Raw genomic sequence first — 24,699 nt, 5'->3', positions numbered from 1 at the left:
TCCATTTGTAGTTTAAAAAGTCTTTGACATTAGCTAAATCCCTCAAGGAGGTTTGTACCAGCCTTTCAGTTGAGTCAGTCTTCTTTCCATGGTTTTGGTAACTGATGTTTGTGCCAACAAGATTTTTCACCAGGAGCTGGGTAGCAAACACTCACATATGTTTTCTGGACAGTTTTCCTGATTACAGTTCTCTACATGAGAAATAGAGGCAAAAAGAAATATTCTGTACAATTTATTAAAATTTGGTATCAGGTTATCTCAGGTCTAGGCTGAGATTAAGATTATTAAATATAAGATACTTTCTCAAAAGAAAGCAAAGATGGCTATAATCAAAGAAACAAGAATATAAATCTTTTTTTTTGGCTGTTTGGGATTTCTCTTATTCCAGAAAAGTCTGGTTCTCTTACATATAATTCCTTGGAATACCAGGCAATGAAAGCAGCTACCCCACCACTACCTCCTTCTATCTCAGTATGGAAGTCTCTTACATGCTCCCTAAGTCTTTTCGATATTCTATAGGATATTCCCAAAATGAAGAACAAGATGGTAAGAATTTCTTTTTACGTGTCTGGGGTTTATCTGGCACCTTTGAATGATTTTTCTCACAACATATACCCACACTTGCAAGATTATTCTCCATTCAGAACCAAAGGGCATGACATCTGAATACATCTGACTATATCTCCATGTAATAGTTATTGTTTTCTTGAGTGGAGAAGCTAAAAGATGTAATTTATTGTGCTGGCTGGTCGCAGTCCATATTGAAATGACTCCACTGAGCTGATTAAATATGGCCTAGGAAATCTTTACTGTGAGTATATAAACATTAAATGCATTGCACATAGTAAAGTTTTTTTAGCGTGTTCTTAAAGGAAGCTTGTACAAATCTTAACATTAAATGCTTCCTTAACATATCAGCCTCACTCCATCTCTGCAAGTAGATAGGCTTTGTTTATAGAATTTTGTTTTGCATTGCCTTGTCATCTGAAGACATTTCAGAACTGCAGACGTTTCATGCTCTTTTCCATACGTGAATGTTACGAGGTATTTGTTGCAGCTGTTGTTGTGTTGTTGTTGTTTTAATTACAGATGGGAGCTTCTCAGGAAGCAAGCTTCCTGCAACATCTCTGCTCCCCAAGCTGTAAGCAGCAACATTGCTACTGATGTTATTTCTAGAAAAAAGGAAGTTCTCAGCTGAACACATGTATATTTTTTTTTCTTTATTGTAGCTTAACACAATACTGCCTTGGCATTATCATATTTTTTTTTTCAGTGTATACACTTTGACTACTGTGAGAAACAAAATGTACTCATATAGCAGGTCTTACCTGGAGCATTTTGCTGACTTTATTCATAGGAAGAACTGTTACTCTAAATCAGCATGAAAATTCACTTTGACTTTGTTTTCACCTTCATTCTCTATTCTTTAGTCTGGTGTGATATGAAATGAACTGTATGGCATACAGTTTTATGGATGGATCTAACAGTGAAATGAGAAGAAACCGACATGCAGGAGAAAAGAGTTTTATAGTCAATCTGTTTAGGAGATGTATGTCTGCAAGCAAGAAAAAGATAATGATTTCCATTTTCTTGAATTTTCCAGAAATTCAGGAAGTTGATTACACCTAGCTCAGATCTGAAAATGAGAGGGAAACTTGGAGGAAGATCCTACATTGCTGCAATAAATGACTGCGACGCCAAACTGAAAGGAGATGGCACCATTTCAGCCATTACAGAAAAGGAGACACATTTCTGAAAGAACTATTTTTTTTGTATAAAAAATAAATAAATTCACTTAATTATAGAGGCTGGCTTGTTTTGCACAAAATTTTATTAACCAGTTAATTTTAAAGTGAAAATTGTATACTTGTTTAAAAGTGATTTTTAAAAAATTACTATATAAGTAATGATTATGTAAAAGAAAAAGAAATAGTATTATATGGTATGTTAGTGATGACTTCTTTTAATATGGTAATTTCAGTAAATGTTTTTTTAGAAGTTAGAAGGACCTGTAAAATGTGTGTAAAGCTTTTCTACCTAGATTTCCAGCAGATGTGATGTTGTATAGATATATGCCTTCTAATCTCTAAGCATTTCAGACCATTTCAGCTTTTAATGTATGTATATAAAGGGGACCAGAATGTCCTTTTGTTTATATTGGGAGAAACTGTGAGAGGGTGGGCAGAGGATGTGTAACTGCTGTGGCATTATTAGTGTCTAAATGGGGGCCGTATCCAAAGTCCACCAAAATCAGCGGGAGCCTTTCCAGCTGGGGACAGTGGCTTTTGCACCAGTCTGTGTGTGATTTGCCATTTCCTCTGGGCCAGATCAGATGCATGACTGCGTTTTGCACCTAACAGAGCTCTTCTTTCAGGGCATGTTTTGTGAAGCCAACAGGAAGCACCACTCTTATTGCCCTTCCTTCACCCTCCGTCTGCTTGCAATGGGCCTGAAAAAGTGGTGGAATGGCCCCACTTCTGACTCACTGTTTTTCTGGAGATTGAATTAAGAATATATATTTTTAAGAGTTATAAATTTTGCTTTTCTTGTAAGTTAGTGGTCTCTAAGATGACATGTACTGCTTCAGGAGACCTCTACAGCTTTTTTTCATTTTCATTAGTGTCTGGGTAGCCAGTGCTTCAATTTGGTAGACGCTTCCCATCCCCTGGATTGAAATGTGTTTGTCTATGCTTGTACAACAGGAGGAGATCAAGGTCACTCTATGTACGTGGAGATATTGTGAGGAAAAAAAGAACAAGTTTAGAGCTCTGCATACATTTGGTCTCTGTCTCTTTAACTGTTTGCCAATCTGTCTGTCTATACATCTATTCATTCCTCTTAAAAGAAATTAAGGATCCTGTAATGTTATTGTGTAGCATTATATGGCTTTTCTCATCTTCAAAGTGCTTTCTAAATACTCTTAGGTTTGGCACTGATTCTACCCTGAATGGTATTGAGGTTTGCGCTGAAGTCCGAATAGGAATTTTTTGGTGGAACACTAGGTTAATTGGTCCTTAATCTCTAGCAGAGTTCCAAGAGGTAATTTATGTATTGTGCAGATGAAGGAATTAAGGCAAGGATGTTGTGACTTCTCTGTTTCACAAAAGGATGAGGATAGGTTTTTGATATCAGGCCTTTCTATTCTATTGGGTATGAACTGATTCCCTCTGAATGAGAAGAGATTTTGTGATGTGCATCCAGCTGATGGAAATTGTTACCATGAGGTATGCAAATGCTAGTTCCAAATATCAAAATCTCTAGACTGCCTCTTGGTCTTTTTTCTTCTGCCAATATCCCAAACTATTGTTTGTTCTGGAAGATTAATTCTTTTCCTGTCCTGTTTTTCGTTTAATGGTTGTATGATAAACCTGTGGAGGAATACTGTACTATAGTGCGCAGTATTTGATGGGGAGAGCCAAACAGCCTAAGAGAGCTCAGAAGAGATGTCATAAAATCTGCTGTCCTCTCTGTAATTCAAAATCACCAAATCACCAAATACAGGCAAATGGAATTATTAGAAAAAGAAGTGGCTGCTGGCCTTCCAAGGGGGAAAACAGTTCACTAGAAGTCACTAAGTACCTCTTAATATTACATCGAGCTGTACATGTGGTCAGCATTTCATTGTGATCTTATGTTATCATACCTCATAAAAAAGCATCTTTCATAGAATCACTTTGTCTCAAACCACATCATTAATTAATTAATTTTACTTCACTTTATTTGTATTTTGGTGTCTAAAAACTTCTGTCACAATTCCATTTCAAATATTCCAAGTCCTGCTTGACTTTACATGTCTCCAATGCTAGGTGCTTAGGAGAGGACATTTTGAAGGAGCCTGCCTTTATAAAGGTGCAAAGCCACCATCTTGTGAATGTTGGGCCCCCTCAGAGGGAGTCTTCAGGTGGACATCCAGAACTGGAGTTGACTAATGAAAATCACAGCCCCATTGCCATATTGGGAAGAGAAATGCTCCCAGAACTGAAACTCCAGGCTGTTATGTAACTACAGAAAATACAATGAAGCAACTGCAGGGTACATATTGACATTGAAAACATGCCCATTCCAAAACCTAGAAATAAAAAGCTTTGGAAGCCCTAGTAAGTGATAAATATTTCCAACCCTATGTCCCTTTTTGGTCTTTCTCCCCACCCACCAGAACCTGAGGCCCCAAAACTACAGATGAATCTTGCAATGGATTATGTTCACTCTGCAAGGAAATATCAACCTATTTTTTTATCAGTGAAGGATGTGCATATGTAGATGCCTTATTAGGTTATGTTTTAGTCTTGATTTCAGTGAAGTTAACTTTTGGAATCAGGACACCTCATGAATGTTTACAGCAAAATGTGCCAATAGGTGGAACCCACACCCCCCAACTGGCCACCCATTAGACAAAAAATGAAAATCCCAGACAAGTCAGGATTGCCTTTTAAATCATAATATTTGTTGCTGTAGCAGGAAAAAAACCTGACTTGTGTATTATAGCTTGTCAAAGTACTTTGAACTGTTGTCTACATCCGAGTATCTCCACAGGAACTATGTACTTGTATGAAATACGCTTCCTATTCTGCTGCTATGAACCATTTTACCTGTAGCTTTATACACATACATATGGTTTGGCATGGTCTAAAGCATTATACAGTATTGCTAATGTGCTGTGCTTGTAAATGTGTGCATTTAATATCTGACTTGTTTAACACTTTACTGATTTTTTAATATATATTTCTTTTTCATGGGGAGGGCTGTGGGAGGGTGAAATTCCTAATAGTATTTGTGATTTTTTTTCTTTCTTTCTTTTCTTTTCTTTTTTTTCTTTTTTTTTTTTTTTTAAACAATATGGAGGAGGAAAATGCAGAAAACAACTATATCATGATCATTTTTTTATGTGGTAGAAACAGTATTGCCCTTTTCTGAAGTATCTGCAGTATTATTTAAAATAATACAATAAAAAACAACAACTTCTAAGGTTTATGTAACGTTTTGCACAAAGAAAGACTCTGGTTTTCAAGGGCACAAGATTTCATCTGCTTAATTGTTTTTAAAAATTAAAGAAAATGGGCAAAACTTAATTTGGTGTATTTTAGTTTATATCAATGTGTTTTATATGACCCTCACCTAACAAATTAAATAAGCACAACTACCCTGTTCGAGCATATATATGTCCCTTGATTTTAAATTGGGAATCTAGAACTGAGGAAATTAAGTAACTTGATGTCATCCACTCAATCTGTGTCTGAAACAAACTAAAATGAAGTATCCCAATCTCACAACTTCATGTCACTGTCTTTTATCTTAAATTCATGCTGCCATGGAAAGTGCAGACTGGCCACTACTTTGCCCTGCCCACTTTTGCCTGTGTTTTGCTGTGCCCTGTTTGTGTCACCAGCAGTGTCAGGAGAGCCATGGAAAGAGACAGCTCAGGAGCCAATCTCGCTGACATCTCACCCAGCAAACACATGCACTTAGTTCTCCATCACTTCAGTTAGTTCTTCATCACTTCAGTTTATTACCTGGTCATACTAACACCAGTGCTGAAGTGAGGTACTGCAGCAAGATAAATTACATCTTCTGGCTGCTGTACATGCTATGCTGGATTAATTTAACCTTGTAATGTTGACCTCAGTCACAGGCCAATGCTCTGTCCATTTGATCATCTTTTGTACTACGATTTTATGATTTTATATTCTTTGTTATGTCTCTGGCCCATGTGCAGGGAAACATGCTTGATTTAGTACATGACATACTGATGAAAAATGCTCATATTCTTCCCTGAGGCACCCTATTATGCAGTAGCCTGCCACACAGGAAATGAAGCTCTTTTCTTAAAGGCTGTGTATCGTTCTGACTAATGAAGCATGGTTATAATAAGCAAAAAGTTCTATGGATTTTGACAAAACGATACAACTCCTCTCTGACTGTACCAACTACTCTACACAACAGTGAATACACCACAGGAGCAGTGTATAGCCCTTTCCCAGGGGTGATGTCCTTGCAGCTGCAGCAGCAGTCCCTGGCAGACCAAGGATCCAGTCAGTTTGCATGACAAGAAAGTTAGGTTCTTGGCCCTTACTGGCCACTAAATATTGAGTAAATCTGAGCATACTGGGAAATTTGGCCTTAGGTGTCAATGATTTCCCCATTCAGACACATGCAAACGTGGTCATCCACAGTGAGGCAGCAAGTCCAGTGAAGACTTCTAAAAATGACAGCTTCTGAAAGATCAAAAATGTCCTGGTGGATTACATACTTACACGTTTGGCTGGAAGGAGAAGTGACAGTTTGCACTCAGAAAGACATAATAAGGGAGAAAATTATCAGGGATTCTCTTTAAAATGTTCTAGAGAAGACTTGAATTCATGGTGCACAGACTGCACCCTAATGCTGAACTGCTCCCCAGGCCTGTGCGACCACCAACAGGTAGGAGCTGGTGTAGGGCAGTTTCCTGCACTTCTTTCTAAAGCTACCCTTAAAATATAAACTCTTCATTAATATGCATTACAGCCAAAAGAACCAAGATTTGAGTGCTGATCAAAGGTGAGAATTTGAGGGAATAGTTGCACACCCCTTTTACATATTTTAATTTTAAAAGGTTCGGGTCCCTTTTTTAACTTTTGCTCACAGAGAACTGCAACCAACACCAGCCATATCCTGCACTCCTTCAAATCATCCTGAATTCCAGTCATGTCTACGTTTTTGTTGGCTGGCCATGCTCACAGTGATTGGACAATGGTCTTCTTGGGCTTTCAAGCTCATTTTGTGCCTCCATGACCCTCATTGGCCTTGACCATCACCTGTGTCTGGCCACCCTAAAAAAGCATTGCCTTGAGCTCTGTTGCTGGTACTGGCAACGCAGAGGCCCAAGTGTTGCACATTGTTGAAAGTGGAAAGAACAAAAATTTGTGAATGTTCTGAGAAATGTGTTACCACTAATTGTTCCTAGGGCTATCGTAATGCATGCTAGAAGCAGGCCCTGTATCTCACAAGATGTTCCTGTCAGCTGATGGAGAGGATGCTGCAACATGATGGGGCCCACAGTTTTTAAAATGAGAGGACCCTTGCTACTGTGGCATTCCAGTTAAGCAATAAAAGAAGCATAAAGACAGCCAAGAGTTCCTTGCTATAAATGATTGGTGACAATATATTGGGCTGTGTTTTCTATTTCTATCAGCTTGCAATGAATGTAGTCAGTCACAGAATCACAGAATCACAGAATTGAAGGGGTTGGAAGGGATCTCGAAAGATCATCGGGTCCAACCCCCCTGCCAAAGCAGGTTCCCTAGAGCAGGCTGCCCAGGTAGGTGCCCAGATGGGCCTTGAATATCTCCAGAGAAGGAGACTCCACAACCTCCCTGGGCAGCCTGTTCCAGTGCTCCGTCACCCTCACCGTGAAGAAGTTCTTTCGCATGTTGGTGCGGAACTTCCTGTGCTCCATTTTTTGGCCATTGCCCCTTGTCCTGTCCCCACAAACCACTGAAAAGAGGTTGGCCAAATCCCTCTGTCTCCCACACCTCAGGTATTTATACACACTGATGAGATCCCCTCTCAGTCTTCTTTTCTCCAGGCTGAACAGACCCAGGTCTCTCAGCCTTTCCTCGTAGGGAAGATGCTCCAGGCCCCGTACCATCTCTGTGGCCCTCCGCTGGACTCTTTCCAGGAGATCCCTGTCTTTTTTGTACCGGGGAGCCCAGAACTGGACACAGTGCTCCAGGTGAGGCCTGAGCAGGGCAGAGTAGAGGGGGAGGATCACCTCCCTTGACCTGCTGGCCACATTCCTTTTAATGTTTTAATGCACGCCAGGATCCCATTGGCCCTCTTGGCCACGAGGGCACACTGCTGGCTCATGGCCAACCTGTCATCCACCAGGACCCCCAGTCAGCCAGCTCCTGTCTGTTCCCAGTACTTACTACGGCACTAAGAGGCACAGCAGCCTTCCCTAAGCCTTATTGTACAACACCTTATAAGAAACTCTGAGAGCTCTGGCTGATTTCTTTTTATTTAAATGAAAATGCCCATGTAGTTATCATACTATACACAGATGACTCATTCCACTCTTCTTCCCAAAGGGCCCCAAACTGTCTGCAATTCAGCCATGCCATGCTCAAAAGAGGAAATTGCAGCTACACAGGCAGACACCTCCAGGGCCAATCCTAAGTTTGGCTGAAGCCAGTGACATGGAACTTCGTGGTGCTCGGATCAGCGCTGCTGTCAGGAAGCCCTGACATCCACACTCACAAGCAAGGGGTAGAGATGATTAAGACAACACAAACCATTTAAAAGGGACACAGCCAAGACATTGTACCACTTGTGCTTTCACAAGCCTCATGAATTTGGAAAAGGCATTATGTCATTTTTTTTGTATGTGGCAGGAGACATCAGGGTTGTTTATGGGTTTATTCCTTCTGTCTTTGAATCAACACAGTGGGGCTTGTCAGCAGGAACAAGCTCAGCGGGATAATGAGTGGATCAGAGGCTGCTGCAGAGCACCACACTGTGTTGAGCTCTGTTTTAGACTTGCCAAAACACTGTCGGTCTTTCTAAGCAAGCCCCACTCTCAGCTTGCCCCTTAAATTACCTCAGAAGAACAAATGTATGAACTTTAACAGAAATATAGCCAGTATACCCAGGGATTATTTTGGGCTTTATCAAGTTGTAGGGTTTGGTTTGGTTTGGTTTTCTTCCATTTTCCAACGAAATTGATTTTGTTGTCTGTTGAAACACTGGCAAAAATTGCAAGTCACATAATGTACCATCAGGTCAGGAAGTGGAAATCAAGAGAAGAACAGGGTATCAAGACAAGCAGAAGGCTTAGGACCCAAACAAACCCTTCCAGTTACCTGTGGTGAGAAAAGCACAGTGGTTTTCAGATTTTATTTAATTCATCTTTTATTTGTTTTTTTTTTTTTTTTTTTTTATTCTTTCCAGAAAACCAGCCCATTATATGTTTAAACGTCTCTGCTTGTTTGACAAGCTTTTGCCTCAGACTTAATGGAAAGCTTTGTGGGTTCTTTTAGCAGAGACTTCTCCTCCTCTCCAAGTTTTTGTGCCTAAAGCTTGTGTAGCTATCACTGTTCTCCTTCCCCTTCTACACATTTGTGCTTCTTCTTCAATCCAGTTCAGGATTCATAGTTCAATCATTCATTCAATTCATTCAATCAATTCATAGTCTCTGCTTCTAAAGTAGAAGGAGGAGAAAGTGATGATGTTGGAGGCTACCAGCAGCTTGAATTAATTGAAGGTAATTGACAGCACATGATAGTCATGATGGGGATGGAGAGGAAGGTGATATAAGAGGAGGTAGGAAGATATTTCCTTTTGGGAAGAAGAAGATAGAAATATTACTGAAATGTAGTGAAGGGTAGCTGCTGGTCATTATATATATTTATATATGTATATATATATATTTTTTTCTTTTCTTCCTTGTGGAGCTGATTTCATGAGTGTACAGATTGGGTTTTTTTTCTGTCTTCCTCAAGGACACAACAGGTAGGGGTTGTGAAGCACGGGTTGGGTGACAAGGTTTCATCTCAATTACTTTTCTGGCTTTGTAACTTCTTGGTTTAGGCTGTAGGTTTTCTTTTAGTATTTCTGGATTATATTGGAGGCCTTTGTGTGCTAATCATCTGAACTGGCAAAGCTGTTGCAGGATTTTGACTAACAGAATATGTGGATTTTATCTCAGTTATTTCTACTTCCACCAAACCTTCCCCCCCCCCCCCCCCCCCCCCCCGGATCCTATATAGCATATACCAGCTGTGTACAATTCAAATGGTAAACCTGCTCCACGTATTGTGTTGCTGCTGCTAATTAAGAAGTCCTAATTACTTAGATCTCTGTTTATTTTCTCAGTGAGGGGATAGGAAGTTGAGATATGGATAATAAGCAGCCTTCTTAGCTGTTAGGTGCTCAACAAGGATACCTCCTAATGGTATTTCTGTGGTGCTGTGGGGACACCTTTTGGTTAGAATCAGTCTGAACCCGATGAACCTATGAGATGAATGTATGATATACGTACATATAAAATGTGGGTGTATATATAGTGTCATCAGGTGATATATAAGATGAGGTACATGAACATAAAAAATATTTCTCTACCCACGGTTTGCAGAAGGCAAGTAGAGGTGAAATCTATCGCTGACTTTTTCTAGTTCTTTACATGTACTTGACATGTCATCTACTGTCTCAGAGCAAAACTGCAGCCCTTCAGAGGATTGGTTTGCAAGGCCTGCCTGCAGTTTCACCCTGTTTTGGTGCACTTCTGCCTTTCCATCTAGACAGATGGTTTCCGTACCATCAGGTGGCAGCACATGCCAGCAAAATCTGTGTCCCCATAGCTTGGAAACTAAACCGGGGACATGGGGTAAAGAGAGCTGTCCTTACAACCTAAATGGCATGTGGAAATTGTATCTATATTCTTTATGGAGAAGACATGTAACTATTTTTTTAAATCTCCCCCGAAGTTTCAGGCTGAAGCTGCTGCTGTTGTATTGGTTATTTCAATGTGACAGTGATGGCTCCTTCCCCCCCCCCCCCCCTTTTTTTTAATAATGGGCAATTGTGTGTTATAAGGCAAAATAACAACTGATAGCATATTCTGTGGAAAAGAGAAGGTGGATGTGCGCAGTATTGAATTTTTCTCAGTGATTGAAGGAGGTCCCATGTCCAAATTTCTGTCTTAACAAATAGTTGTAGTGCTCTCCAGAAAAATTACTTCATGCCATTTTCTTTGGAGCATAATTAAATTGTAATCTCAAGACTAAATAGAGGAGACAAAGAAAACAAAGGTGTGTCATACTCTCCATTGAACAGACATATTTTAAACAAGGGATTCATTTACCAGAAAATAGGCAGGGAAAGGCAGCAATGAGGAAACATTGCCAGCGTGATCACTTTTACAGAGATTCTGCCCTATCTGTCTGAGATGGTCTAGCTCACAATGCAGCCAACTCCCACCTGAGTTTTTTGAGTAATTCTCAGAATAAATTTATCTTCTGAAACCACAGTAAGAAGGTGTTCATAAGTATTTGTGGTTAACGCACGCTTGGCAGTAGTCTGTGGAAGTAGATTGCAGTTATGCTGTGAGAGTGATGAGCTTTATGGTATTTTAAATAAGATTTTTTTCTCCACTTCCCCAAAACCTTTGTTGTTAAATAGTCAAAATCATTATGTGTAGAGTTATCATAGATATTTGTAGTCCTCAAATTCTCATCTTTATATTGAATGCAAAATAGATGGAATTCATTGCCTCCTGCATGTATGGAAATTTACCCCTTGTATGAAATTTTACCCCAAAGCAATTTCTGGGATCAGGATTGCCTGTATTTGTGTAGATGTTCGTGGATGTTGGCACCTACAGAAATGTTCACAGATATTGCAGCACCACAGCTTTCTGCTTAGTAGATGAAAAGGGTTTTAGACTGTATCAACTGAGGTAGAAGGGAACTATTTTGTCCTGCATCCAGCACTGTTAAAATTCAGCTAGAAATATTTTTTTTGATGTGGCCACTCATTTAATTTGAATTTCCTTCAAGTTAGGATCACTGAACCATAGAACGCTTTGGGTTGGAAGGGACCTAAAGCCCACCCAGCCCCATCCAGCCTGGCCTTGGGCACTGCCAGGGATGGGGCAGCCACAGCTCCTTGGGGCAGCCTGGGCCAGGGCCTCACTGTTTCCTGAGTATAGAATTTTTTCCTTATATCTAACCTAAACCTACCCTCTGTCAGCTTAAAGTTGTTTTATTCTTAAATGGAATAATTTAAGTTAGAGCTGTAGAAGAAGAACCATAGGAAGACTCATAGAAAACTGTTATGGATTGGTGGAGGTAACTGCATTGAGTATCTTCAATTTCTGTCAATATCCAATATCAGTTAAAACTATTCTTTAGTGTTGTTCCAACCCCTTCCCCCCCCCCCCCCCCCCCCCCAAAAAAAAAAGTTATTGCTTCTAAATTTAATCTTGGGTGGGAAGCCTGAGCATATTCACATAACCTGTACTGTTTTGTCTGCTCTGACTAGGATTTTTTTTCAGACATAAATATGTATTACTTACAACTTTCACATGAAAAGGCAATTACAATGTAGTTCTGAACAAAGAGCATCATTTGCAGTGATGAGGAGGCCTGCCTTCCCTCCATTACTGCTAATAAACAACTGTAAATGATGGTGACTATTTAAAGCTCCAAATTCATCCTGCCTTTCTACTGACAGTCTTGCACATTGATTCTGACATGCAGACTGACAGCTTCATGGCATTTTGGAGTGTTCCAACTGCACTGAGTATGTGGCCCTATTTATTTTAGTACCCCTGCTCCTGCAGCAGCCACTGACTCACAAGAAAGAGCTAAGAGCAATATTTGGCATTTGCTTCCTGTGCAGCACAATTTGCCTGGTTCATTAACCTTCTTTATGTAGATGTAAATTTGGAGTCTGCCATGGTTATTTTTGGGGCGCATGTCAAAACAAGATTTGTCTGTCTGAGCAACTTCAGCTTTTGAAAATGTTTAAAATTGCTCCAGCAATTTTGTCTTTTAAAGCAAATGTTTTTCACGTATGTTGAACTATGTTTATGTTGTAAATTCAGTTCTCTAGCACTATTAAACTGACTTCGGGAAGAAAAGCAGGAGGCAAAAGAGTGCATAAAGCATGATCTGTGTGACACTATCCTGTACCTGTTTTACCTAACATTGTTCACTTCTGCTTATACAGCACAACATTAATGTAGACTGATGGAAGCAGAAAATAAGCTCTGTTGTCACCTGTAAATAATTGGAATGGTTGTGTGCATAAAAGCATATGCGGAGAACGCAAGAGCGATTTATTTTCATGTAGTCGTGTGAGAGAAGGCTCTAATATATCTAGGTTTAGTGTATGTAATACAAAATACAGGAACAACTAAACACCTTCCTCAGGTGTGGGCAAGGGGGGAGGGAGAAATACCTTGGCCTGTTTTGCTGTTGCTTTTCAAAACTGTTAAGACCACGCCTGTGACACAAGCTCTGTCTCTCTACTCCAGTGCTTTCTTAGGTTGCTGCTCAACGCACGCGTTTTCTACCCTCCTGCCTGACACAGGCCTGTTCTGCCTTGGGCTCACCACATATGAACGTTTTTCTCCTCCTTACAGAAGAAATTAGATTAAGAATTAGATCCTCAGTGACCTCAGTAGCACCACACAGATCAGCAGATGTCAGTCCTCTGGTATGGTAGACTGAGTTTCCAGCTGCTGCCAAGGTGCAATTGGATTTGTTTCATCTCACTTTCTACCGTGACCTTAAAACCGGACTCTTACTCTAAGTTCAGGACTCATTTTGGCTTCTCTAGTTGTCTCGCAAGAGTATTATCCAAACAATTGGAGGCCAAGCCAGAGGAAAATGTCCTCCCGTAACTTTAGGAATGATATAATTTCCCCTGTAATTTAATATATTCTCAGTGGGATAAGTTACCAAGATCAGAAAAAAATGAAACATGAAATAATGAATCACTTCTGCCAGTCTGGCCTGCTGAGCCAGACCCTGCCTTTGTGTTGCCTTAAGCTGTTATGTGGACCCCCAGTTTCCAGAGTCTGGACTCAGATGGAATTATATTCTCCATAAAAATGTAAAATGTTTATTAAAAAATAAGGGCTAGACAACACGTTTCTGCCATCCTTCTGTAGAGAAGAATGTTTAAACTATGATCTAATGTTGAAATTGGCTGAGAGATTGGGCACGTCTATTCATTTATTCTACTTACACACATAAAATGATGAATAAAGCTTCAGTATGAAGCAAACGTAAGTGGCAGGCAGTTGTACAGGTTATAACTTATTGGAATGGCAAAATATTTCCATGTTAGTCCAATGCCTCATTTTTCATATATGAAGTTTTTAAAAGTATGAAAGCCTCAAATGTGATGTAAATAGTGCAACCTGTGTGGAGAAGGACAAAGAACTCTTTGAATTGTTCTTGTCTCCCTGCAGCTCTTTGACCAGTAAAGAAGAAATTTAGGTGGGCTTTCTCTCCTGCTCAAAACATGGTGCTCCCTGCCTTCTGCAGATCAGTCATAGCACGGCATGCAGTCACCAGCATCTTTTCATTGATGCTGGGCCCTCCTTCAAGCCTGTCCCCGACTTGTCCTGTTAGGTTTCGTGTTTGTTGCGGGACTTGAGGAAAAGATCTCGACAGGGATCTATCTTTTTTTGTTTAATGTGTGTCACAACAACTTGAGTAAACATGGTAATGAGGGAAAGTAAAGCAGTAAATATACATATTGGAGTAACCTGATAATATATTTCTTACAGAAACTGGACCCAGCAAGGAGTAACTCTTTTGGCTTTGGGCTGTTGAGTGGGTGGCATGATTTGTGCAAGGTGCTAGCCTTTTGGGTTTTAGCTGTCAACTGCATTGTGCCAGGGGATGATGATGTATCATACTGCTGGAAAGCAGTAGGGACTCTGTGTTATTTGATGTCTCGACCTAATTTACGATTATTGGAAAAACTTGTTCTGGGTAATACAACAGTAACATGAATGAGTTTGTATATGTTTATGGCTGCAGTCCATACTCCCACCTCCATCAGTCCTCATTCAAAACCAAAAAAAGACATTTTTCTCCTGTGATCTAATTTGTCAGAAAATGGGAAGCAGGTATTCACGCAAGACTGAGCCTTACAAAGGCAGGAAGAGGGCATATGTCAAAGTAAATAGTACTTAATAAGGGGCCTGAAATAAGGTGCCTCACTGAAGATTTCTGTTTTGAGCCCGTGCAACTCCCAGCAGAGCATCTAGTTATTTCATGAATACTTACTCTCAAGAATTGTGTGAGATGCCTGCCCTAAAACATTACTGGAAACCAACAAGCTGTGACTTTTCATAACTGGGTGCCAGATCTGCATTCTTCAGAATTTTTAGGCATCCACAAATTCCATCACAGTGAAGTGTTTTGCTTTTCTCAGTGCTGACAGGTCATTTATCCAGCTAAGTTAAAAATAATTTAAATTCTACTCCAGGGATTCCAGTCTGAATACTTCAGTTAATGCATTTCTTTTTAATATTTCTGTTGCTTACAGGATCATGGAAAGGAATATGACTAAATTGGGAAGCACGCAAGCAGATTTATCTGCCATATGTTGCTACAAGCAGGAAAGCATTGTACCACTGGGTGTCGCTCTCACAAAGTTCAAAGTATTTTGGGACTACAAATCTTTACACAGGCAATATAAAATACCGTGTACAGTCTGTAAAACTCGAGATTTCTCAGCAAAAGGAGGGCAAAGTAATATAGAAGTTGCACTGTTAGCTGTCCCAGAAAGAAGCTATTGACAACTCTAGTGTTATATCCACCAAAAGACATTTAGGTTCATTTTCTTTCACTAAACCAATGGGGATGACAAATCAACATTGTATCCATCATCTAGAACTCTTCAGGATTTTTTTCTAGAACCTATCTTTATTGCATGGATTATTTTGGGTGAAGAAGCAAGGCAAGCAGTAACTCAGGCTGATTTTCTGCCTCATGTCTATATATGTTTCAGGACTTCAGCAGAGTATGGAAGGTGAGTGTTCAAGTACAATTAAAAGTCTGCAGAATTTAACTTTCTCCTTAACTTTCTGGTTTTCAAACAGCAGCAAGAAGTTGTAGGGCAGTAATCTGCCAAAGGATAATTTAGCTCTGGGAGCAAGAACGCTGCAGTAAAGAGCTTCATAATTAAAATGTCTTGGTAGAGAAGGGACTCGTCTCTTGACAGAACAAGAAGTAATGGGCTTAAAGTACTGCATGGAGAAACTGAGTCACAGATCAGCAAAAGCTATAAACTGAGATTGGTTCCTCAAACCGTGGGTAGATAAGTATCCTTCCAAGATGCTGTAGAGGATAGGGAAGCACTAAAGTATACCAGTAGAGAATATCCGTTGCTGAAAGAATTCAAGAATTACTTAGATCAATTTGCTTGAAATGATTCAGGAACAGCTGCTCCTTGGGGCAGAGCGACCTCTTCATCTCTTTTGACCTCTTTTGTTACAATTCTACCAACCTCTACGTTCTCACTAACCTGCATAAAGCGCTGACTATGCTCACGTTTATATGGATTAGCCTAGTTCTTCCTGTTTTGTTTACCCTAGCAGGGGTGACGTAGCATCTTCCACCATCCTTTTATTCCTGGTATGAAAAAGGTCTTGAATGGGCTGCAGCCATTGCTTAAAACGTAAATAGACTTAGTAATTTATCCTAAAACATGTTCAATAGCAAATAAAAATAGCTAGAAAATCCAGCAAGTACTAATGAAATATGAGCTATAGCAAGCTGGATAATTTTCATGTGTCATACAATAGAACAGAATGTCAAGGCACTGTGCAAAATTTTAACTATATAATTAGTTGACTGAGTCATACAAATTCTTAAGCCCTACCATAGATGGTTTTGGCATGTGGCAAACTGGTATAGCTTTATTTGGGTGGTTGTTCCCTGTGAATTTTGATACTGGTAGAAAGCTCAGAGGGACCATCTTAGAAACTGCAGTTTGGGGCTCTTTTGGAAGAGGTGATAAAAAAAAGGTCATGGTGATATTTGCGCTGCTGATGTAAGCTAGCTTCACATACTGCTGAAGATGTTCCAGTGGATGATTCTTTTGGCCTTTAATGACCCGCAGTTAACCTAGTGGCTACAATTGCAAAGCTCTGAATCCCATTACACAGCTCACCTCTGCGAAATCAATGAATGCTTCCCTGATGACACATAAATAGCTCAACCCTTTTAAAAAGTGTCAAGAAAGACACCCCTCCCCCCATCCTCCCATGGCTCTTGTTCATTCATTTAAATGGGGAGAAAAATACTCCTCTTAAAGTTTCCCAGTTTCTAAAACTTCATTAATACAAAATGCAAGATACAGACTTAATGCATGGTTGTTTTTTTTTGTTTTTCAGTGGATCTTTAATCATTTCAACACCATAGAGGTGTCCTGTTTTGTTCAGTAAATGTTGGTCTCATTTAGTCATAAATGTATTAGGAATATCCTGCCTCGCTTTGGTGACTTCCTCTAAGATTTTAAAAACATTTTACACTTCATTTTCTTCACTCCACCATAATTAAAACATAAATAAAAACTAATTTCTGACAGGTAGTTGTGATCTATTTCAATGTACATTGGTTGCTTTTCTGATTAGAAGCTTGATTATATTAGCTGATTTTTTCTTGAATTTAACTTCAAATGCTCCAAACCACAGGTGGCTCAAACTAGTGGTCACGAATGCCATTACCAAGTTACTTGGCTGAAGAAGCAATGAAAGCCCTCACTAACAGTTCCTTTGGAGAAAGGGACAACCACTTACACTGTCATTCATTCTTGCCCTACAAAATTTTTAAGGGTCTAGGTTGTTCTTTGTGGGATGTAACTCCAGCCAAAGTCTTAATGATCCGAGAGAAACATAATGCCCTTTCCTCAGGTCTAGTCTCTGCATGTGACACAGTCTGCTGCCTCCATTAGGTTAGAAAACCGCCCCATCTCTAGTATAAATTCAAATGTTGGTTTTACAGAACAGTAAAGCAGGTTTATGCTGATGTCCAGCTTGACTTAGTGCTTAGACCAGTGTTTGCTAGTTCACAAGATTTTATTCTTGATGTCTCCAGGTCATGTTCACTCCAGATGGCCCTATTCAAAGGATCTGATGGAACTGGGCAGGGATCATCACTGATCTTCTTTTAAGAAAGGTAGCTCAGTTGTGAATTCTGGGGTGTGGCTGGTACTAGACAAGATTTTTTTATCTAGCTACTCTTTTTTTCATTTTTACAGTCATACCCGAGTCTTGGGCCTGTGATAATCCTGGGCCACCTCATCTCCATCTAAACTGGTTTTTAGTATGTATAAACATCCTGAGCTGCAATTCCAAATGCAGCCTGATAGAAATCAAGGTTCCTATCAAGCAGAGGCTACTTTCTGCTTTAAGCAAAGTATTTTCACACTATGCTAGCAATGCATGTCCTCATGCATATATATATATATTTTCATAACTCTCATAAATCCTAATGAATGAATTTCCTTAAAAAAAATCAAATGCCTCTTGTGAGAAGTTTCTGGAATATATTCCTGTGACTTCATGAAAATCTTCTTAAGAGATTTCATAAAAATCTTAATCTGCTTAATCTAGCAGTATTCCTAAAGCCAAGTGGTGAGATCATGCTTCTGGGCTAAGCTTAATTTTGTGCCTGTAGTGCACTGTGAAATGTTTGCAGGTGAGGGCTCTCCTGAACAGAGGTGAAGCTATAAACTCTGGCCTCAGCATGGTGTAATTAAAAGGTTAGTAGTTGCTTGTGTGCACTTAAGTGCAGGTTCATGTGGACTGCGGTGTGGAGTCCAGTCACAGCCATAGACTAAGACAAAATACAAAAACTTTCCATGGAGAGCTAGGTTTGCAGAATTCCATTACTTAGACCAGGAATCTAGAATAATACACTGCCCTTCTACAATCTTTCTGAATATTACTAGAAGCTTTAACATAGGTGGAAGGTTTCAGCTGGTTTCTTGTTATCTGGAGATGTCACTCTGATATGATGCAATGGGAAATGTGCTGAGCTACAGCACACTAAATATGAGGTTATACAGCATGAAGTCTAAACTAAAATCCATGCAAATGTAGGTCTGAATGGGTAATATCAGTTCAGAGATAAGCATTTAGCCTTTTTATTATTCTTATGTTTCTAGTTATTTGTGGTTTGGATAAAGAGTTCATGCTGCTCTTATCGCTGAGAGGCTGGCAGTCCACAATAACACACCGTGCTCTTTCCAGAGCACAAACATTGTTTTTGGTAAAGCAATTTGCGTTGTACTGTTTGTATTGCATTTTAGCACTTCATATTAAAGCTCCTCTCAATATAAGGGAGCAGATTGTCAGTTTTTCTAAAACTATTTTAGTAAAAACCTAGAAGAAACTTTATTTACCATACATAGTGGTCAAATCTAGATCCTTAGCTTGCTTGTGTTTTAATGTCTGAAACCCAGGATTTATATCAACGTGTGAGCCTTAATTCTATTGCTGAAGGCAGTGGTTCTTTCAGGGTACTCGGTCTTCCTGAGATGAGAATTGAGCATCTAAGCTCATCACATTGACCTGTTCTGATGCCTCTATCTTGACACAAGAGGCAACTGCTGAAAATGAAGTGATATAAAAAGATACTTGGCCAGTCTCCTATGTAAGATGACATACAAGACAGAAATTTTGCTTAGGTAAAAGGATACTTGTTTAATGAAAGCTCACTTGTATAACGACCCAAGTAATTTAGAGTTTCATTTGGTCTCTGACAGGATGTTGGTCTACAGTGCCATCAGTTCCCTAAGACCTCGTTCACACAGGTGCTTAACTTACAGCAGAAAACAGCCTGGGGTAGTGTCAGGACTGCTTTGCCATGCAAGCCATTATCTATGCAGTCTTCAATGGAAACACATGAGGGGTTTCTTCCCTTCTTATAGAAAGTCTTCCAACTGCTTCCCATAAAAAGACCGTTACAGTCATTGTTTGGCCTTCACCTACCACAGACTAGATACTTCACACAGTGGTTGCTGAAGTAAGTCTATTAACTTGTAATGTATGACTTTGAAAGATGGTGAGGCTGATTTAAAGGTCCCAAATGATAATGTTTATTACTTCCCTTGCTGAGCTATTCCAACAGTTAATTAGTCTGTTATAATTTTAGAATGTAAAGTAGTGTGGTTGTGGCAACATATCACAATTTAATTATAGAAAAGAGCATTTATAGCTCTTTAAAGTCCTTTTCAAATAAGATTTCTTTGCTGTTTGAAGTATTGATTTTTTTTTTCCCCCAAATCAATCAAATTTCAAATTGCAGTGGACTTTAGGTTAAATTACCTTATTTGTGGCAGGTCTTACAGAAATCTAATGCTGATTACTTTCAAGCAATAAATATTTTCATTTCGTCAGAAGTGGGCCCTCATGAACCTAATAAGGTTCAACAAGGCCAAGCGCAAGGTGCTGCACCTGGGCCAGGGCAATCCTGGACATGAGGACAGACTAGGAGAAGAACTCAATGAGAGCAGCCCTGCAGAGAAGGACTTGGTGGTTCTGCTGGACAAAAACCTAGACATGACACAGCAGTGTGTGCTTGCAACCCAGCAGGCCAACTGTACCCTGGGCTGCATTAAAAGAGGAGTGGGCAGCAGGTGGAGGGAGTTGATTGTCCCCCTCTGCTCTACCTTTGTGAGGCCCCACTTGGAGTACTTCATCCAGGTCTGGGGCCCCCAGCACAAGAAGGATGTGGGGCTGTTAGAGCAGGTCCAGGGGAGGGTCACAAAGATGATCAAGGGGCTGGAGCACCTCTCCTAGGTAGAAAGACTGAGAGAGCTGGGGATGTTCAGCCTGGAGAAGAGAAGGCTCCAGGGGGACCTCATTGCAGCCTTTCAGTACTTGAAGGGGAAGTATAAAAAGATGGAGAGCAACTGTTTTCTCAAACAGACATTGACAGGATGAGGGGGAATTGTTTTAAACTAAAAGAGGGGAGATTTATATTAGAGGTTAGGAGGAAATTCTTCACTCAGAGGGTGGTGAGGCACTGGAACAGCTTGCCCAGAGGAGCTGTGGATGCCCCATCCCTGGAGGTGTTCAAGACCAGGTTACACGGAGCCCTGGGCAACCTGAGCTAGTGGGTGGCATCCCTGCCTATGGCAGAGGGTTGGAACTAGGTGATCTTTGAGGTGCTTTCCAACCCAAGCCATTCTATGATCAGTACATCAAAGCAGTTACAGGTGCCATTCTCTATGTATAAGTAACCCTGTTGCTGCTGCTACCTACCAATATGCCAATGTGTGTCAGTTGTATGGAGAAGCAAAAGTCCTGATTTAATACTTGAGAAGGAGTCAATAACTTAATTGCTACAGAAAACATAATTAGAAATCATTAACTGTTAATAATGTGTTTAGAAGACTCAAAGCATTGCTGATGGTGAGCTATCATCTACCCAATTCATTTACAAGCTAGACAAGCTTTAAGGATTTATGCAAGAAGATTCAAGGTGACAGCAGAAAAAAATAAGGAAATAATTTTCTAATCCTTTACTTCCTCTCATTTCACCTTAGTTGTTACCACTAGCTCTGTAGCTGGGAAGATTGCTTTTCTAAAATTCCAGCGATTCCTTTCCAAAGACTGAAATAACAAAACAAGCCTTTTTAAAAGAATATTTACCTCTTTATCAATATTTTTACTACTTTCTGCATAGCCTATAGTCCTCGTAATCCATCTCAGTCTGTAAGATATCAGTTAAATCATGCTCCTTTCTCAACTGCGGAAGTCTTTCTCAAGGCAGAGCTGGAGGGACATGCAATCATCTGGAGTATGCAGTTGGATAAATGAGCCTGAACTGCAAATGTGGAGCATAAAAGCACTCCCCTGCAGTGGGGTAGATGAATTTGTACATCCAAACTTAGGGTAGACCACAGACACCTCTTTTATCCATCTCCCCTGCCCCGATCTGTCAAGTACAAATATTGAATTCACAAGTGAAAGTAGAATTGCAAACAGATTGTTCTCAGTGACAGTCTTCTATGACAGACTTCCGAGGAAGTCTCAGAAATACTTTAAGCTTCTGGGCCCAACATCTATTTAGATTAAGTACAAACTAGGAACATACTTCCTGGCTGGAGCTTGGAGCCTATGACAGGAAACACATCTGAAGACAGGTATTTATACCAGACAGAGTGACCACAAGTACTGGAAGACTGATTGGAAGGTGTGTAGCAATGTTAGTCTTCAGGTGCCAGTGGTAAATACGGTTACCTACACACATCATTTAAACAGCAAATCATTTTGCATTGATTATTACTTGCTCATTTCAAACTAAAGAGCCCAAGGATTACCTAACTTGAGTTTTAGAATAGTTTCATAGCAATAAAAATAGTCAGAATAGTAAGAACATATTAGCCACTGGGTTTGGCTCCATGTTTCCCCAGTTCTTCTTTTTACGAGACAATAACCTATGTAGCCATTGTTTCTTCTATGTAATTGGTTGCTGTCCTGATTTGATATACTGTCATAATGCACACATATCTCAAGGCTGTACATAAATATTTAGTAGACTTGTCTGCTCATATTAGTCTTGTGTGGAATTAAGATGTATTACTAAATGTCTGCTCATTAAATAGTTGAACAGATGCTTTGTGCTTTTTTTCCTACTTTCATTGCTTATTTCATTATATGTTTCTCTCCACAGAAAGTGAGCAGATATACCTTTCTATACAAGTAGATGATACAGGGGGGGAAAGAAGAGAGTGAGTATTTAAACCTGGCTGTCCTACTTGGAAAATAAAATTTGTGAATTGTCCTGCATATCAAGTCAAAAGTAAGTCTGAACATGCATGCAGGAGGCAGCTGTTAGTACGAGGAATTCTGGAGCTCCTAGGTATTTACTGATGACAAAACATTTTGTTACCAGATGAAGTTATTTTAAAATATAACTTTGTAACACGTTCAACTACTTTAAATCTCTTCTCTCTGTATATAAATATTCTATTTACCTGAATTCTAGGAAAAATGTCTTCAAAAAATGCTAATATTTTGCTTTTGGCACAATGATTGTCATGAAAACCAGAATAAAAGACAGCATAAGAAAAAAGTTACAGCTGACGTGATAATCAAAAGACCATCTGAATGACTTAGTGTCTCTTTCCATGGAAAAATAGTCAAAATTGCAGAAAGCAAAGTAAATATGACATGCTCTTTTTGCAAGACAACCAAATCAGTTAGTCAAGGTCATGATTTTATTGATAGGATCTTCAGTTGCTACTCAAGTCACTGCTAGGAATGATGAGTTGAGGAGTGAGATACAATTTGAAATACATAACAGCAAGGCTTATGGAAACTAGCAACTGAGCACCAAATGTAAACATAGCAGTTAACACAAGATAATCACAACCTGCTTTATCTGGTGGGAACGATGTAGTTAGCCAACCCTTAAACTAAACTGATCAGTCTTTAACATGAAGATCTTTCATAACCTGTGTTTGAGTTACTTAAAGCTTCTGAGACTGTTGGTAGCTTCTCCAACAGAACAAAAACTTCAGTGGGCTTGCTGTAAGAGCAAGCAGGTTTACTCTTAACCAAGAAATAAATTTACTTGTGCTTAAATGTTTTCCACAAGCTGTGTCTCTGACCTAGAAACAGAGCTTGACTGACTGGTTGTTGAATTAATTGTCCAATGTTTGTGGAGGAAATTATATGCTAAACATTTTCTAACTACAGTTTGAAGAACAGCTGAAGTAAAGTTTATTTCTGGAAATGTATAATCTTCTCACATTAGCTTTCTGCCTTTGTGGAAAGGATTACTTGCATGGAGTAGCTGGGTCTGTGACTGTCTTGCTAGAAGAGTGGCAAGTGTGGTACATGCTCCCAAATTGCCTCCCCAGTTGCTAAGTAACAGATGTTCACTTCTCAAGTGGCTGGAAGCAGCTTGATTGTCTGGCTGAAGGAAACTGCTGACTTCTCCAGGCATCATTGGGCAGCACTTACACAGGGTTTAACAAAAAAATTGTTTTTGAGGAAAAAAACCTGCTGCTTTGAAAGTAACACTTTGTATATATATAAATGACATTTGTATGTGTTGCTTAAGGTATTATAAAATATTGCACTGTTGAGGTTGAAACTAAGCAACCACTCTGTCCCATTTCCTGGCACAGGAGGGCAAAGATTCTTCTGCAGGGTGTGCTCTGGTTGTGTACAGCTCTGGTGTGTTGTCCCCAGACATTGTGTTCCAGATGAAACATAGAGCACTCCAGCATTCCTGAAAGCTTGACCTGAACATGAAAACAAGTTCCAATGCAGCTGCCATTCACTCAGGCTTGCATCAGTTGCAAAGAATCTGTACGTAACTTTTACAAGAGGGATACTCCCCATTGTTATCTCCTGGCCCTTCAGAAGCCTGTACCAAGTGGGGTTTAGTTGCAGCTTTTATCTGATGGCTAAGCAGGAGCAGCTGTCCCTACAGAGCTATACACCACCCTGTATGTATCACTAAATGTTAGGCATGGAAGTGGACGAAACCCGTAAGCTATAATTTGATTCATTTCTGGCTTCAAGGCTGTTGTAGTTCAGTCTGTAGTATACAACTGCCATGTCTTTTTATCTCTGTACAACCACTGAGAAATTGTTTCCAGATCTTGTGTATGGAAAGGAAGGAAAACCAAACACAACTGAATAAACAAGCCTGTTGTGAGAAAGTGCATAAATTATTTGATAGCAACAAAGTTCTGATCTAACACACACTGAGATGGAATATTTTGTGGCCATTCTTTTACTGGGGAAGTGAGGACTGACATTATTTCAGAAAGTGTTTCCAGCTGAGCAAGACACTTGAGTATATTCCTGATTTTAAGCACATGAACAGGTCCATAGCCCTTCAATTACTGTTCTTTGTTACTGTGTAAAATCCTGAGCTCCTTTTTCAGAGCTTTCTTATTTTTTCTAATGAGGCTATGTTCCCAATAATTCCATAACACACTCAAGTTGTTATGCAAGCTATTTATAGATATTTTTAACAAAAATAACTTGGACAAATCTATTGTACAGAGACTTCCAAGCAGCAGCATGCTGCAAAGTCTATCTATCTTATCTATCTTTTCTTTGAATCCACACTAGAAAACAGAGAGATAAGTCAGGCAACTTAAAACCTCTTAAATATCTTGTGTGCATTTGGCAGTAGCATGCTGATGAATGCCGAGAAGGTTTGCTGGTCT

The 24,699-nt window shown here is 39.7% G+C and overlaps 1 protein-coding gene across 6 annotated transcripts in view; it reads left to right on the top strand.

Annotated features, from left to right (window-relative positions):
- Nucleotides 1-24,699, top strand: part of SLC6A11 (solute carrier family 6 member 11) — a 156,208-nt gene that overhangs the window by 91,779 nt on the left and 39,730 nt on the right. For 5 of the 6 annotated variants that reach the window (XM_083796547.1, XM_083796551.1, XM_083796548.1 and 2 more), the window contains one exon: nucleotides 1,604-3,765. In XM_083796547.1, the coding sequence (XP_083652673.1) occupies nucleotides 1,604-1,756 (153 nt within the window). In that variant the 3' untranslated portion in view covers nucleotides 1,757-3,765. Of the gene's footprint in view, nucleotides 1-1,603; nucleotides 9,484-22,181; nucleotides 22,371-24,699 lie in introns of those variants that run through there. The other variant, XR_014571752.1, reaches the window with a different exon arrangement.

The sequence above is a fragment of the Anser anser genome (genome assembly GCF_964211835.1).
Source record: "Anser anser genome assembly, chromosome: 12".
In the NCBI taxonomy this organism is placed as follows: Eukaryota; Metazoa; Chordata; class Aves; order Anseriformes; family Anatidae; genus Anser; species Anser anser.
The sequence above is the reverse complement of the archived record's forward strand: the minus strand, read 5'-3'. Positions and strand labels throughout refer to the sequence as shown.